We start from the raw sequence: 16,795 nt of genomic DNA, 5'->3' as shown, positions 1-16,795 counted from the left end.
ATAGTAAACGTGTATTTCATTTTTTTTTCTTTCTTGCAGGTTGCTCTGATAAGCCCAGTAGCTCGCCATCGTTGATTTGAGATTACATAACACATTTTATTTAATGAATTACATATTGTATAAAGGCATGGTCACACCGCCCGAGCGTTGTTGGAGCGGTCGTGGAGCGGTAGGGAAAGAGGGCCGAATTTCGCTCACAAAATTGGGGGCATAAATCGAAAACAAAAAATTTACAATCGAAATCGAAAATGGTGAACGGTAGCGAGCGGAGATGATTTTTTTTCTCTCCGCTCCACGACCGCTCCAACAACGCTCGGGCGGTGTGGCCATGCCTTAACCTACTGGTAAAACAACCCTCAGGTAAACCATACATCAGAATAACCCCCGATATGTTTTATTATAAATGTTATTTTATTTCTATTATTTCTTAACAAAAAGCAATGTTTAGACAAGATTGGAGGCCAAGGGGTTTTTGTAAGTCATGGTGTGGACAATATGGAGGGGTTCAGTGTTACGATCACGTGGAGCGTCGTTGCTCAGTGGATTAGTCTCCGGACATTGAAACAGAGGGTCGTAATCCAGGATAGGCCCCATCAGTGGCGTACCGTGGGTCACGACATTAGGGGGGGCACCAGCAAAAATTTTGAGTCACCTAGTGAGCGCGCTTCTAGGTATGCTGCCCATATTAAAACATTTTAAGGACAGTGTCATTTTTAAATGCTGAAATACAGTATTTGTCACCTAAATTTCATACGATATGATATATTTTGTAATAGATCATGTTTCCAGACATTTCACTCATACGTCACCGTTTGGCCAAGCAAAGCCAAATTCTGTTGAAATGATTTGTTCCCATTCACATTCCGTAAGGGCCTGTAGCGGCCATTTTGACTTTCCAATAATCACCTAACTGGCAGATTAAATGATATATCTTAATAGAATTATGCTTTCAGACAATATTTTACTCATAGATCACAATTACGTGCATTTTATGGTGCTCACTCCTGTGAATATTTGTTTCCCACTTTGCATTGTACACAATACTGTTGATGTCTATAGCGGCCATTTTTAATATAAAAATTCAAGATTTATCACATACATGGCATATTAATAATATATTTCGTTAACAATTATGTTTTTAGTTAGTAGTACACTCGTTTAATCTTAAAAATATGCATTTTAGTGATCACTCTTGTCATCTATTTTTGGCCCCCATTGCCATTGTACGCAATACTGTTTGAGCCAGTGGCGGCTATTTTATATATCAGAATACAGCAATGTTCCCATATATGACATAATAAATGATATATGTCGTTAGTAATGATGATTTGCATACATTACTTCGTTCATACATCGCGATTTTTTGCAGGTTAGTGCTCATTTTTTGTGAAAATTAGATTTCTTTATTTATATTGTACATAATTGAGTATACAATGGCCTTTATTGGCGGCCATTTTGAATATCAGGAAAACAAGTATTTGTCAAAAATTATTCTTCAAGATAGTATTTCACTCCTGCCACACAATTTCATGCATTTCATAGTCAATGTGCAGACAGTTTTATGATTTTCATGGGTAACTTGAATATTTTGGCGGCCATTTTGGATTTTGCCAATTTGCGGAAAATGCTCAAGATTATACGAGTGGCATCATTTGGAAACGTAATCAGCACCCTCGAATTGACAAAAAAACCAAGGTGAGGTAAATGGGTAGCGGTAGAAAGTAATTCTTTAAAAAAAATCTATGTGCACCTGAACAGGTACCATAGTTTAGCCGGGTAATAATAATAGCAGGGCCCGCTGCATGGGAGAACACTTTTCTGTACTGAAGTAGCTACCCTGGGTGAATTTACCGTTGTTATTATTATTTTTATTATTAATGTTATTAAAGAGACTAAATGTCCAAATCCAAAAGATTATTTTTTCATTTTTAGCTATTCTATTTAGTATTTTGAAATGGATTATGTATACATACTTTAAAGAATATATATGTAGGGTGGGTCATTTTGGTATATGAATGTTAGCGGATTCTGCCTAGTTGAGAGAATTATATTTGTGTGACTTATTCAAAATCAGAGTATCCCAAAACTTTTATTTGAACAACGACTATTCTTTCCATTTACCTCACATGTGACTTTTTTCCAATCAGTATCTATCATACTGTAATATCTTTCAACGACAGACGGTTATGAATTCATGTTCATAAATATTTCCCACACAGTAAAAACAGTGGTGTTAACCGGTGAACATAGAGGACCACACCAATTATTTCACACCGGTGTTAAATTGGTGGTGTTAGTTTTACATATAAAGGTGTTATTACAAAACATTTTTGTTGTTACATTTACACTGTTTGGTGTTATGTTTAATCTCTAGGGTGTAATTTTAACACCTCATGGAGTGGTCCTCTATTAACACCAATTGGTGTCAGTTTTAACACCGCAGTTTTTACAGTGCACCGTTTCGTTGGCAATACCATGAAGGAATATGAAGTATCTCTATGAAGATGAGCGGCAGATATTGAGAAAAGCATCAGAATAAAAAAACTGGATTACGAAAAAGGGGAGGAGAATTGTAAAAAAAAGAAATCGCATTGTTTGCCAATGGCTTCGCAAATGGAATTATCGTTGCTTGAGTCACTCATGCAGAGATATTGAGGCAGTCGTGTACTATTGCTTTCAAACATATTATGATCAGATAATGATATTGATCAACCTTTTAAGAAGAATTTCTTAGACATCTTCGGAAACTAATAAAACAAGCGAAGGAAGAAAAAGGTTGCGCATGACAGAACGTCGAATGATTAAGAAACGTGTACTTGTATTTTACGGAATTTCATGTCCGGATATTCAGCTTATAGACGTGCTTGTCAAGGCTCATGAGACATATCATTATCCGGATATTTTCATTAGAAATTTTACATTCTTGGATTGGTTTGGATTGAACCTATTGAAATAAGATTATTTATAAACGGCCAGGATAGGTCAATGATTTAGTTTGAACAGCACCCCATCTTAATAAGGTTGTATTTTTCATATCGTTTGGAAGCTTGATTTAAAGCAACTTACGATGGAATCGACTGAAGAAACCGCAACAGTACCTTCTACCATAGCGTTTCACCATCGAGTGATTGTAGCATCTATTTTTATAGCATCGTCAATTATTGGTCTTTTTGGCAACTCTCTCGTCATCATCTCCGTCATCACCACGAAGAAGCTTCGTACGATCACCAACATCTTGGTGGTCAATCTCGCTGTCACCGATCTCTTATCCTGCGCATGCTTTCCATTTCTAGTCATTGGTTTATTAAGTCAAACTGGGCAGTACCCACTCCATGAAAGCATCTGCGCCTCTGTAGTATGTGTGCTTCATACCTGCGTCTTATGCAGCGCTTCGACCCTTGTTGTGATCGGGTTCATTCGGAGGTATGTCATAACCAGATCTATACGCGGACACCAAGGTTTCCATACCCCTAGGAAGATCATCTCTGTGGCTCTGGTCATCTGGATGTTTTCGGCTGCATACATGATATTACCACCTGTTTTAGGTGTCGGAAAACTTGGGTATTCCACATATTATGGGATATGTGCTTTCCTCGTTGTCACCAGGCCAGCGTTTTACTACGTTACCTCTCAAGGAATCCTGTTTGCTACAATCCTTCTGCTTACCCTCATGTTTTATGGTTTGATTTTGCACCATGTCATGCGACACAATCAGCAGTTTCGTGAAAAGTTCGCATCCGAGAAAGATGTCTTTTCTACTTCGGGTGACGCCAACCAAAGCAAAGGTTCCTCCTCGCCCGATTCCCCAACTCCCATGATCAAGGCCATCAACCAGAAGGAGGTCGAGATCACTAAGAATGTGTTCTTGGTTGTCTGTATCTTCATCGTTTGTTTCTTGGCATCTAGCGTGAACTTCATCATTCCAGGAAGCAGTCTGTCCACCCTCTATGGTTACATGGTCATGATGACAAACAGTGCGATCAATCCCATCGTCTATGGCCTAAAGCATCCCAACTTTCAAGAAGCCTTCAAAAGAATCCTCTGCTGTCGCCGTGCACCTCTAGAATACGTTTCGAAGTAATATGAAAGGAAACATTGATCTGAGGTAATTCAAAGCGTAAGGCAAGTTCCTTTTATTAAATAGGGCGAATCACCTTTTACAATCATAGAGATTCGTTTAGAATTAGATTTCCTGAATAATTAGTTGAAATTTCATTTTTGTGGTACAGTGCAGAAATATGCCAAATACCACAAGAACGAAATTCAATAGATAAGGGATGGTCTAATCTTCAAGAGAAAGGGATGTAGCTTGATTTGAGGTTTCTGATAATCGAAACTTAGGTTTGACCCTAGCCTAGGACATGTAAGACAAGAAAGGTTTCATCGTAATTGGCAAAGATGGTGAACTAAACAATTTGATAAAATTTTGGTATACTCATCATGGTCTTCTCATTTCACAACACAGTTGGTGCGAAGACATTTTTACTTGGTGAATAAACAGATACTAGCACCTAATAAGAGTGTGTTTACGGTTTATTTTGCAATCTGGTAACCAAACTATCTCCTTTGCAGAAGATAAATATTTTTTTTTTGGGGGGGGCCTTGTGTTATTACAAACATGTCAAATTACTTTTTGATTTGTTCGACATGAGGATAAATACTTTATAATCTATATTTGAGTTCAATCTTTTAGTAACATACTCTGTCAACTCCTTACTTTTTTCGAAGAGGACACTTTCGACAGAAATGGATTTGACGACATTTAAACGTGAAATGTCTGGAACTATGTGGATGTAAGCGAAGAAAATTCCGAAGTTTGTTGCATATATATTTTCTATCAATCAAGAGAGCGGTCTTGGCTCAGTCGGTAACGCGTCTGCCCGTCGAACCAAAGATCGTGGGTTCGAGTCCACCCCGGGCGGATGACGGAAGCCAGTGCGTTGGGTGTAAACGTCTCTCCCATGTTTCATAGATGCAGGCTATGTTAAAATGGAAAACACTCCGTCCCTCGGATAGGACGTCAAATGGAGGCCCCGTGTAGAGGAGAGTCACCACCTTTGCACGTTAAGAACCCACTGCACTATTCGTATAAGAGTAGGGGGAAACCCGGGGTAGTGGTCCACCTGCATTCCCCCCAATCAGTTATATCTGGAGGAGAGACCTGCGGTTCAGAGTGATTCAGTTCGCTTTTCGCCTCCCAGGCACTGATGACGCCAAACAAATAACAAAAAAAGTTATGTTTACCTTTGCGTAAAACACCAAAGTTGGAAAGAACATTCTGGACAGAATTGGCACCGCATTTTCTGGATAATATACGCACAAAATGACATTAGGTTCACTTAATCAGTAGCTTTGGGTTTTACACCTTTTAGCCAGATGAATTTCAATGATCAATTTGATCAATCATTGTCCTGTGATTGCCATTAGTAAGATACGAACGCTCATTTTTTTTAGGGGGGGATAAACAATCATTTTGGCCCTACAATGCCCGATATAGTAAACGTGTATTTCAATGTATTTTTGTCCTTTCTTGCAGGTTGCTCTAATAAGCCCAATAGCTTGTCATCGTTGATTTAAGATTACAGAACACATTTTATTCAATGATTCACATATGGTATAAGCTAATGGTAGAACATCCCTTAAATAAACCATATGTTTTATGATAAACGTTACATTATTTCTAAACAAACTACAATATTTAGACAAAATTGTAGGCCAATCGGGTTTTTTTTTTGTAGGTTATGCTGGGGACGGACAATATGGCGTGGTTTAGTGTTAAAAGACTTAATGTACAAATCTAAAAGATCTTTTTTTCCTTCAGAGCGTTTCTATTTATTATGTATACATACATTACAGAATATTATATAGAGTGGGTCATTTGGTATTTGAATGTATGCGAATTCTGCATGATAGTTGAGAGAATTGTATTTGTGTGACCTATTCAAAATCAGAGTATCCCAGAACTTTTATTTTAACAACGACTATTCTTTCCATTTACTTCACCCGTGACTATTTCCCAAGGAGTATCTATCATAATGTAATATCTTTCAACGACAGACGGTTATGAATTCATGTTCATAAATATTTCCCGCCATTTCGTTGGCAAAACAATGAGGCAATATAAACTATATGTGTGAAGGTAAGAGCTAGAAATTGAAGAGCATCAGAATATAAATACTTGAATACGAAAAAGGGGAGGAGAATGGCTTCGCAAATGGAATTACTTTTGCTTGACTAAATCATGCAGTCATGTACGTGATACGGCTTTCAAACATACTCTGATCAGATAATGAAAGTTATTTCGATAAACCTTCATAGAAATCTTCGGAAAGTATGAAATCAAGAAAAGCAAGAAAATGGTTGCGCACGTCGGAATGTCGAATGATTAAGAAACGCATACTTGTATTATGATGTAAATTTAATGTCCAAGTAATAAAGCTTATATAGATGTGCTATCTCATCAAATTCATGAATCATACATTGACATTATCATGATTTTTTATGGGAAAACTTTTACATTCTTTGACACTAGATTATTTATAAACGACATAGGTTGGTTGATGATTTAATTTGAACAGCACTCCATCTTAATAAGGGTTTATTTTTTTCATATCGTTTGTAAGCTTGATTTAAATCAACTTACGATGGAATCAACTGTAGAAACCGCCACAGTAGCTTCTACCATAGCGTTTCACAATCGAGTGATTGTAGCATCTATGTTGATAGCATCCTCAATAATTGGTCTTTTTGGCAACTCTCTCGTCATCATCTCCGTCATCACCACGAAGAAGCTTTGTACGATCACCAACATCTTGGTGGTCAATCTCGCTGTCGCCGATCTCTTATCCTGCGCATGCTTTCCATTTCTAGTCATTGGTTTACTAAGTCAAACTGGACAGTACCCACTCCATGAAAGCGTCTGCGCCTATGTGGCAGGTGTGCTTCATACCTGCATCTTATGCAGTGCTTCGACCCTTGTAGTGATCGGGTTCATTCGGAGGTATGTCATAACCAGATCTATACGCGGGCACCAAGGTTTCCATACCCCTAGGAAGATCGTCTCTGTGGCTCTGGTCATCTGGATGTTTTCGGCTGCATACATGATTTTACCACCTGTTCTAGGTGTCGGAAGACTTGGGTATTCCACATATTATGGGATATGTGCTTTCCTTGGGGTCACCAGGCCAGCGCTTTACTACGTAGCCTCTCAAGGAATATTTGTTGCTACAATCCTTCTGCTTACCCTGATATTTTATGGTTTGATTTTGCACCATGTCGTGCGACATAATCAGCAGTTTCGTGAAAAGTTCGCATCCGAGAAAGACATCTCTTCTACTTCAAGTGACGCCAACCAAAACAAAGGTTCCTCGTCGTCCGATTTCCCTACTCCCATGATCAAGGCCATCAACCAGAAGGAGGTCGAGATCACTAAGAATGTGTTCTTCGTTGTTTGTATCTTCATCGTTTGTTTCTTGGCATCCAGCGTGAACTTCATCATTCTAGGAAGCAGTCTGTCCACCCTCTATGGTTACATGGTCATGATGATAAACAGTGCGATTAATTCCATCGTCTATGGCCTAAAGCATCCCAATTTTCAAGAAGCCTTCAAAAGAATCCTCTGCTGTCGCCGTGCACCTCAAGAATTCGTTTCGAAGTAATTAAAGGAAACGTTGATCTATACAAGGTCATTAAAAATTATGGCAATTTTTTTTCATTAGGGCAAATCACTTTTACCTTATATGGCGAGTCTTTTGTAGTTAGATTTCAGTTGAAATTTTATTCATTACACTATCAATGGTTATGGTTAAATATGATTCCGATTTAATACAAAAAACACAATTCCATAGAAAAAGTTGCGTTATCGATCTACTCTTAAATCGAAGGGATAGGGGTGAAGCTCGAACGGAGGTATTTTGAATGTTTGAAATTAGGTTTGACCCTGAACAATGACAAGAAAGATTTCATCGTACAGCTACTATGTTCATCTTAAAGATGATGTACCAAATAATTCAGCAAAATTCTTGTATATTCATATTACCATATTCTCCTCATTTCTCAGATTTTTTTCTGGTAAGATATCCTTGATTTTTGGTTGAAGACCCTTTTTTTGCTTGTCAAATTTTTTCTAGTAAGAAATCCTTGATTTTTGGTTGAAGACCCTTATTTTTGCTTGCCAAAATGTTTCGCAGGCGAAATATCCTCCAAAAATATTCCCCCCCCCCCCCATTTTTGGAAAATCCTAGGTACGCCAGTGTAACTGCCCCTAATTCAATGCGAAGGCATTTTACTTGGTGAATAAGCTGAAACCAAGCATCCAATAATTAGTCTTGTCATCGGGGTTGTTTTACAATCAGGGAAACCAAGCCGTCTCATTTGAATGAGGAAAATGTTGGTATATTTTACCTATTTGTTTGTGAATGTGTTGAAAACAAGTGGAATGATATTTATTTCACATTATGAGGCATGAGGTCATTTTTCGTATTATCTATATCGAAATTCAATCGTTGAACTACATTTTCTGTCAATTGCTATTTATTTTTCGGAGGGGACACTGGACAAAAGTGGATTTGACAACATGGAACGTGAATTGTCTTAACAATAAGTGGACGTGAGCGATAAACATTCGAAAATTGTTGCATATACAAATTTTCTTTTACGCAAAACATTGTCAATCAAGTTATGTGTACCATTGCGCATTGAAAAATACTGAATAGGAGATGGCATTTTGGACAGAATTGGCATCTCACTTTGGTTACGAGTCATCTATATACAAAATAAAATCTGTATATAACTTTTCAGTTTTTAACAAATTGCGTTTCAATTGTCAATTCTGATAAGAAAATGCAAACTGATTGCCGATAAAAAGATGCGAAGGCACAAATTTGGGGGAAACACGAAATTAAATTTTTGCCCTGGAAATACCAGATAGACGTAAGCAATTCAACAATTTTATTCTCTCTTGTAGGTTGCGCTAACGTGGTCAAATAGCCAGCTATCATTGATATGTGTTTACAGAACACATATTAATTTTGATTTAATGATTCACAAATGGTATATCCTGATTGTTAAATAATTCTTATCATACCTATAAGAATACATATACTTGTTTTTCATTGATCTTGGGAATTATACAGAAGGGACAAAACATTTGTTTTAAAGGGGACATTTCAAAGTATCGCAAATGAATGGATAAAATGTACATATTTTTTTATTAGATATCGTATTCTGAAACATTTAAGGCCTCCTCACACCTAACCGAATTGCCTGAAATATGCCTTGCGATGGCTGGCGGAAGGCATTTTTTTTTTAAGAAATCGCGTTCAATGGTAAATGATAGTAAATCATATTTACCCTTCCTGTTCGGGTTCGTACACCTTCTGAACTAACAGCTGCAATTGAGAAATCGTTGGTCATCTGTTTGAATTCGCATCTCTTATTTAGTCTGCGGTAATCGTTAGTTTATCGTTTGTGTTTTATTGTCGCGCATATTCCCTCATCGCGCTCTTCCCAAAGTTGACCGATCTCGAAAGAACCCGTAACGAAGCAACACGATGACACAACAACGAAATTGCCTGATCTATTCCCTCGTCTTCGTTTCTAATTGCACGCCTTATCAAACCATTGCTTACTGTTCGTTCGTCTTATCGGGTTATATCAACCCTTCGCGGCCGCAATTTTCTCAAAGAGGTGAACCAACAAATCGATATCATTCGCATGTCATATTTATCCTTCGCTTACCGTTCGTTTATAAAATTTGACAATAGACACTGATCGCTATGATTTGACTGAAATTCTAACGAATTCGCGTGCATTCGTTCATTTTTCCCATTCGTCACCCTTCATCCGCCTACATTCGGTCAGGCGTGAGGGGGCTTTACAGACCACTGTTTGTTTTCCGCAGATACAGTGTTCCAAAATATGGTTTCATCAAAAGGTATAATAATTGAATGGAGATTAGATATTGAGAGAGAAATAACGAATGCATGATTAAGGACAATAATGATAATTGTAAAAATAATAACGGTATATTTACCCAGGGTAGCCACTTCAGTTCCGAGAACTGTTCTCCCAGTAGTCCTTGCTATTATTATTACCCGGCTAAGCTAGGCTACTTATTCAGGTGCACACAGCTTTTTTGAGGAATTACTTCCTGCTGCTACCCATTTACCTCACCTGAGTCGAGTGCAGCATACTGTGGATTAATTCCTTGCTGAAGGAACCGTTCAACTCATTGTGGATGATTTATATTACGTGACTCTACAGTGCGTATAAAAAAAACGGGACAGATTTGAAAAGTCTATAAAATTTTTGTTTCAAATTATGAGCTCTATATTTTGGTGTCAATAGGTGCTCTGAAGTCTTATCCTTCAAATGCCATCAAAATAATTTAGTTTTGTTCATGCTTGAGTGAACACAGAATGTTTTTGTGTGGGGTTAAAATGGAGGCTTGGCAGCTTTGAATTTTCCTTCTCTAAGCAAAAACTATTTTTTTCAACCGAAGTATGGGAGAGCGCCATTTTTTTCAAATCCTTTCATTATGTGCTACAAAGGTTATGGTGCCTTTGAACTGTGGCATACTGATGCCTACCCCCCTCCCCCACCCCCCCCCCAAAAAAATATATATAAATAAATTTTGAAAAATCACGACCAAGAAAAAAAGTGAAAAGGAAAATCACAGAAAACATAAAAAAGTGAAATATGATATAATTTTCTGATTATGTCAAAATCACAAAATTGTATATTTTGATACAAAAAAGTGGAAATGTTTTGCTTGCTCGCTTCACAACATCTTCAAAATCGACTCGACAATAGGCTATATCATTGCCATTGAAAGACATGAATCCTTTCCTGTTTGTCCTGCCAAGCACATAATCAATCTTGATGGATTTCAATAACCCCTTGAAAATAGGATTCATGTCTTTCATAGGTACCATAACATAATTTGTTTCACATGATAAAAGGATTTGAATAATTACAAATTCTACCAATTAATAATGCAAATCTTCTTACTTGGGTTGACAAAAAGTCTTCTTTTCTTATGAAAGAAAATTCAAAGGTAAAAGAAGTTTAAATGAAAAAAAAAATACAGGTAAATAAATAAATTTGTAAATGAAATTTGACATCATAATTTGAAAGTTATGGCAAAGATAATGAAAAGATTGAGACGAAGTCTGCTGATTGGCCAAAAGTCTAATCATCAAATTTCTCATTTCTGCCATTTTGGCGCAAACCCCTTTTTTGAACCCCCGACAAAAACGTCCCATGTTCGCTAAAGCATGAACAAAATATATTTTTTTTAATTGCATTTCAAAGATGAGATATCAGAGCATCTATTAACATTAAAAAAATAGATATAATAATTTGAAACATTTTTTTATAGACTTTTCAAAACTGTCCCGTTTTTTTTTTATACGCACTGTATATGGTCATTGCAATCATTCAAAAAACGTTTATGCGAAGATTTTTTTAAGCGAAATAGATTTGAAAAAACAACAACTCTCGGGGGAGTATTAGAGGGGTCAAGAACCACATAAGTCGAGGCATATAAAAGTATCTAATAAAAATGAACATTAAAAAAAAGCACCCAGGCAAGCACTAAAAATGACCTATCATTCATCCTTTGAAGTTGGTGAGGTTTTTTTTTCCTTCTTCATTCCCTCCTTTGGATTTCCTTATTTATTCCGTTTTGTTCTACATTGCCCCCGAAGCAGTAGGCTTCAGTAAAACGATTTTTTTAAAGGAACGTGGAATCAGATTGAGCTTTAAGTTGTTGGTTTTGATTGATTATAATCGGTTTGCTAGGAATGTATTAATAATAATTGTGTAAAACATAATTGATGATTCTGCATTTAGACCATTTCCACTGGATATGGTTATATATTATAATATATATTACCACAAATTGCATTTTCTTCAATAGATATCGAATGCGGGTCGTCATAAAACATTACTTTTCCTCCAAATTGAAAAAAAACAAATGAAATTAATCGTTGGAGGTCATATCAAACTTTCTTTAAAGCGATACTAAAGTATTAATTTCGAAAAAATTTCTAAGGCCATTCAGGATGCTGCACGTTTCATTTGTTCGGGGTTTTTCTTTTCTACAAAATAAATATTTCTGAATAAATGTGCAATCTTTATTCCATTGCAAGGAAAAGAGGGATTTTGAAGAGAAAATATCACTGCTCAGTTAGGCCCCCATCTCACTAGGATGGCGATCATGGCGACCATGGCGATCTGTCTAAATCCCGCAAAGCGTAGCAGAATCGTCCTCGAATTCTATTTTTAGCCTGCGAGGCGATTGCACTACAACTTCACTGCGACGGACCTGCGCTGAAGGCGATGGTAATACGCTGGTAGTACGACGCTGCCACTCTCTTGCCACGATTTGAGGCAGATATGATGCGCTGCTTCTGCGATCAAAGCGACCGCACAACGAGGCCCATACGCTAATTAGGACCTCGGTACGGTGGTGCTACGAATGGAACGATTGTGTTACGTTCATGATGGGCTCTTGAAACGATTTCAAGCAATCGGCATATTGATCGCGGCACATGAGACATTTTTCAGTCGATTGCCAACCTCCGACCAAGATGGATGTCCAGAATTTGGTTGGACTTATACATCTTAACATTATACAACAACTTCAGTTAGAAGTTGAATACGAGGACCTGATACGAGGACAGTAGAAGGAGGAGGCCAAAAAGATACTGGGTCCGATCCTGGCTGTCACTTAAGTCATAATATACAATATATATTAAAATTTCACTCAAAAGATGTCGATGAGCCTAATAGTTAATATGAGGGATGCATCCAGAAATTCATAAAAGAGCATAAAAATGTTTTATATTTTGTTAATTTTTTTCCCAAAAAGTTTGTCACTCAAAATTGTTAGGTAAATTCCTTTCAAATTTGCTTTCAAGAAGTAGTCTACTGATGTGAGAGCACTCATTAGGGGAGGGGGGGGGGGGGCACAATGCCAGAATCCCCATAAAGTGTGCTTTCCCAATCAATACATTAGTGATCGAATCATTAAAATTTTAATATTGTTTACTGTCACTGTAGTTAGAATTCATTCTATTTTTAAAACATATTCAATTTATATATTTTTGCGGAGGTAACCCATTTCGTCATCAAGACATGCGAGCGTCTTTTTTTTCTCTCTTTCAAGCTGGCTCAGCAGTTAGATTTTCATCCTCCTACTATACCTCCTCCTCCTCCTCCTCTTCCTCCTCCTCCTCTACCACCACCATAACCTCTTGTTCGCTCCCTCTTGGACCGCCGGCATAACAGATTGGGCAGCTTCCCTTTTTGGTCCTTTTTCTGGGAAGTATATTTGAAAACGTCGTGGTGTCGCCTCGTAATCTGTTGAAAATGTGATAATCTGCTACCATCGGCACGTTGTTTCATAGCAGCGCAGACGGTCGCTGCTCAATCGCTGGCCAGTCATCAGCGGCGCAGCAAAAGCGCAACGCGAATGCCTGCAGCGGGCTGAGAACGTGTGCCACATGCCACCCAAAGGGAAAGCGTCGTGGTGGAAACGGTGTGAAGCGTGTCGAGCGCAAGGCAGTCGCCTCGTAAACGGAAGCAGCGTAGCAGAATTGTCTTGGGAACGGGCCTGAAAAACACGGGCGATTGGTGCCGCTTTTAATGCGCTTCTACTACGCTTTGTGCGTTGGAGCTTCGTTACAGCTACGAATATGTCGTTTGTAATACGCTCTTGACTCGATTATGATGCGCTTTAGCACCTCCGCGATCTCGCTACGTAAGTTTTGAACATGTTCAAAATTTTGTGGCGACCAGGAAGATGGTGGCGATCCTTGCCGCTTCAGAAAAGATCAAGGTACGACGGAGAAGATTGAAAAGATCAAGCCACGTTCAAGCTACGATATACCACGCTTTGTCGATTTTTGACGATCGCAGCGGAATCGCCATCTAGTGAGATGGGGGTATTAAGCCAGAATTACATTCGCCTCTAGCGATTTTTTTCCAACTCGTCTCTATCGAGACCAACAAATCGTGTCTCCCAGGTCGTGTCCGCATTGGATAGGTGATGGGAGTTTAAAAACAATGCAGGTTGTCAATCAGATGAACCCACCACATATATCAACCGTGATTAACTTGATTCATTGATAAAAAAAAATATTAGAGATATGAAAAGCGAAATGTTGTGCTGATGAATTGATATGAATTAATTCAATGTCATTTCATGAAATGTCAGCTAACGTATTCACGTTAACGGGAAAGCCAGCTATACGCATGGATAAAGATTACATACTGACCCAACAATGACTGTCTCAATAAAGTTTATGCGCATACTCTTCATATTTCAATAGGGGTGACATGTATTGATATATCTATTAAAACACTTTCTTTTTCAGACAAAAGATCGTACCAAATGTTGGAGTACAAAGCATAAAAATACTTTAAATTAAAATTATACCCAGTAACTTAGCCATATTTTATATCGCAAATAGACGCTATGCATGATTTCGATCATTTTTTTTCAGTTTATTAGATTCATTTCCACTCTTTTGAATACCTTTGTATTTTTTCCACTCGCCAAAGTGCACAGAAATGGGTTATTTCGTTGTAAAAAAAAATAGTGAAAAAATTAAAGGGGAAAATTTTCGCCAAAATATCATTTGAATTAGGGTCAAATTTCATGATGGTTTCAGCGGTGCACATTCCCGTCGGAAACAAATGTGATTAAATTCAGCCTAATCATATTAGTTTGGTACGCTTTACCCATTTTGTACGGAGGGAAACCAAATTTATTATATTTGTAATCATAGAACGCAGTGGCGTAACTACGGGGGGGGGGGCACGTGCCCCCCCCCCCCCCATCGGCTGACCCCCCAAAAAACGGGGAAAAGGGGAAAAAAGAGGGAGAAAGGAAAAGAAACGTAGTGGGAAAGAAGATATTATTGTTCAATATAATGTTATATTATATCATAATTATGTTATGTTATATTACATAAGAAACATTTTTTTCATAACTTAATGAAACATAATTTGCTCAGGGCCTATTTCTTCATTGTTCCTGGTGCTTGCATTGTCTGTTTATCCTGTTATACTAAAACCTCCCGTTTTCAAGTCAATATACACCAAACTGCCAAATATATTTCCTCGCACTTCGTGTTATTGTTTTATGTACGATAGTATGCTTCCTTTTCATGACTGCTTAAAGTGATTGCCCTATTTTAAGGTCTTAATATAAAACATTTCCTGTCCGTGATTACGTTCGCAGTAGTGGATTGGTGAAATATGTCTGCTCTCCAAGAATTCCTAGAATCAGTCCTTAAATTTCCCTTATCTGATCTGAATATCAAAAATTTTCAGTTCGCGCTTCGCGCTGGCATCATTTGGTTAGTGAACTAGGTATGGTCTTCGTGAATTCCTACAAACAAGACTTAAAATGCCCCTCTTCAGGTCTGAATTTCCTAAATTTTCAGCTCGCGCTTCGCGCTCGCAAGATTTGATTAGTGAGATGGGCATGTTAATCACGATTACAAGTGCTTTATGTGCATGTTTAGATATAATTGTAACAAAATCAGCAAGTGCTTATTGGCAATCGCATTGGATGACTTTGGTGAGATGTGTTTACTCTTATTGGATTCCTAAAGTAATTATGCTGCATATACTTTAGAGCGCTTAGAGACTTCTGACAACGTAAGTGTTAAGCGCTATATAAGCAAGTATAATTGTTGCTTTTTTTAGTTGTTTTGTTTCTCTTGTATTTTTAAGGATATTACATGTACACACTGAATACTATTTAGTCATGTACTTGAAACAAAGGAGACCCTAGCCTTACAAGCCTTGCTTTTTCTGGGATTCTCCTTGTCTTTCTCTCAATACGTAATTAGTTATTTGATGTGTTTCTTTTTTTTTCTCTACTGTAACAATGATTTATGGTTAATTGATTTTCATTTGTAGAATTTGAAATCACACTTGTAAGATAAAATGTATGTGCAGACAGAAAGACGAATAAATATCTTATCTTATCTTAATTAAAATATAGTCCTTAAAATCTTCCTGTTTGGGGGTCAGTATTTACAAAAATTTCAGCTCGCGCTTCGTGCTCGCATTATTAAGCAAGACAGGTACGTATCATGATTACAAAAGATTGATTATAATGTCCCTTTTTAGGTCTGAATATCAAAAATTTTAAGCTCGCGCTTCGCGCTCGCATTATTTGACAAGTGAGATACATGAGATACATATCCGTTTAATGGCACTGTTCTTAAAATGTCTCTATTAGGTCAGTATACCTGGCAACTGGGCGCACTCGCGCGCTCACTAAGTGACTCAAAATTTGTGCTGGTGCCCCCCATGCCGTGACCCACGGTACGCCACTGATAGAACGCATAACTTTATCTTTGGTAAAAGATGTTCCATTAACTTTAGGTTTCCCAGTGTTGGAATGTCTATTCTCGGAAATACAAAGTATTCAGAAAATACACATCATCGAGTTAATTTACAAACACGAGGTACATCTGGAACACTTCAACAGTTATCACGCCTTTGGACTGTTTGAGGTCTGTCATTTTGGTGACCGAGTAAACTGATGTCTATGCTAGTGCACTATATTTTATTTTTTAAAGGTCAAGTCCACCCCTGAAAAATGTTGATTTAAATAAACAGAGAAAAATGAAACTAGCCGCATAGTGCTGAAAATTTCATCAAGTTATGGTCCTTCAAAGGCAAATATACAAAAAAAATCCCCCAGTTTTGGGTGTTAACATGGTTAATGTACATGCACGAGACCTACTTTTTATATATGTTTTAGCTTCAT

General features: G+C 37.6%; 2 protein-coding genes across 2 annotated transcripts; both read left to right on the top strand.

The window, feature by feature from the left end:
• Positions 1 to 3,038: 3,038 nt before the first annotated feature.
• On the top strand, positions 3,039 to 4,106 carry LOC121424819 (rhodopsin, GQ-coupled-like). Its single transcript, XM_041620616.1, has one exon. It carries the CDS (start codon positions 3,068 to 3,070, stop codon positions 4,079 to 4,081), a length of 1,014 nt encoding a protein of 337 aa, XP_041476550.1. The 5' UTR covers positions 3,039 to 3,067; the 3' UTR covers positions 4,082 to 4,106.
• A 2,538-nt stretch (positions 4,107 to 6,644) lies between these two features.
• On the top strand, positions 6,645 to 7,658 carry LOC121425364 (lateral eye opsin-like). Its single transcript, XM_041621391.1, has one exon. The coding sequence runs from the start codon at positions 6,645 to 6,647 to the stop codon at positions 7,656 to 7,658; it is 1,014 nt and encodes a 337-aa protein (XP_041477325.1).
• Positions 7,659 to 16,795: the final 9,137 nt, after the last annotated feature.

The sequence above is a fragment of the Lytechinus variegatus genome, chromosome 12 (genome assembly GCF_018143015.1).
Source record: "Lytechinus variegatus isolate NC3 chromosome 12, Lvar_3.0, whole genome shotgun sequence".
Lineage (NCBI taxonomy): Eukaryota > Metazoa > Echinodermata > Echinoidea > Temnopleuroida > Toxopneustidae > Lytechinus > Lytechinus variegatus.
Note: the sequence above shows the minus strand (reverse complement) of the source record. Positions and strands in the feature narration are given on the sequence as shown.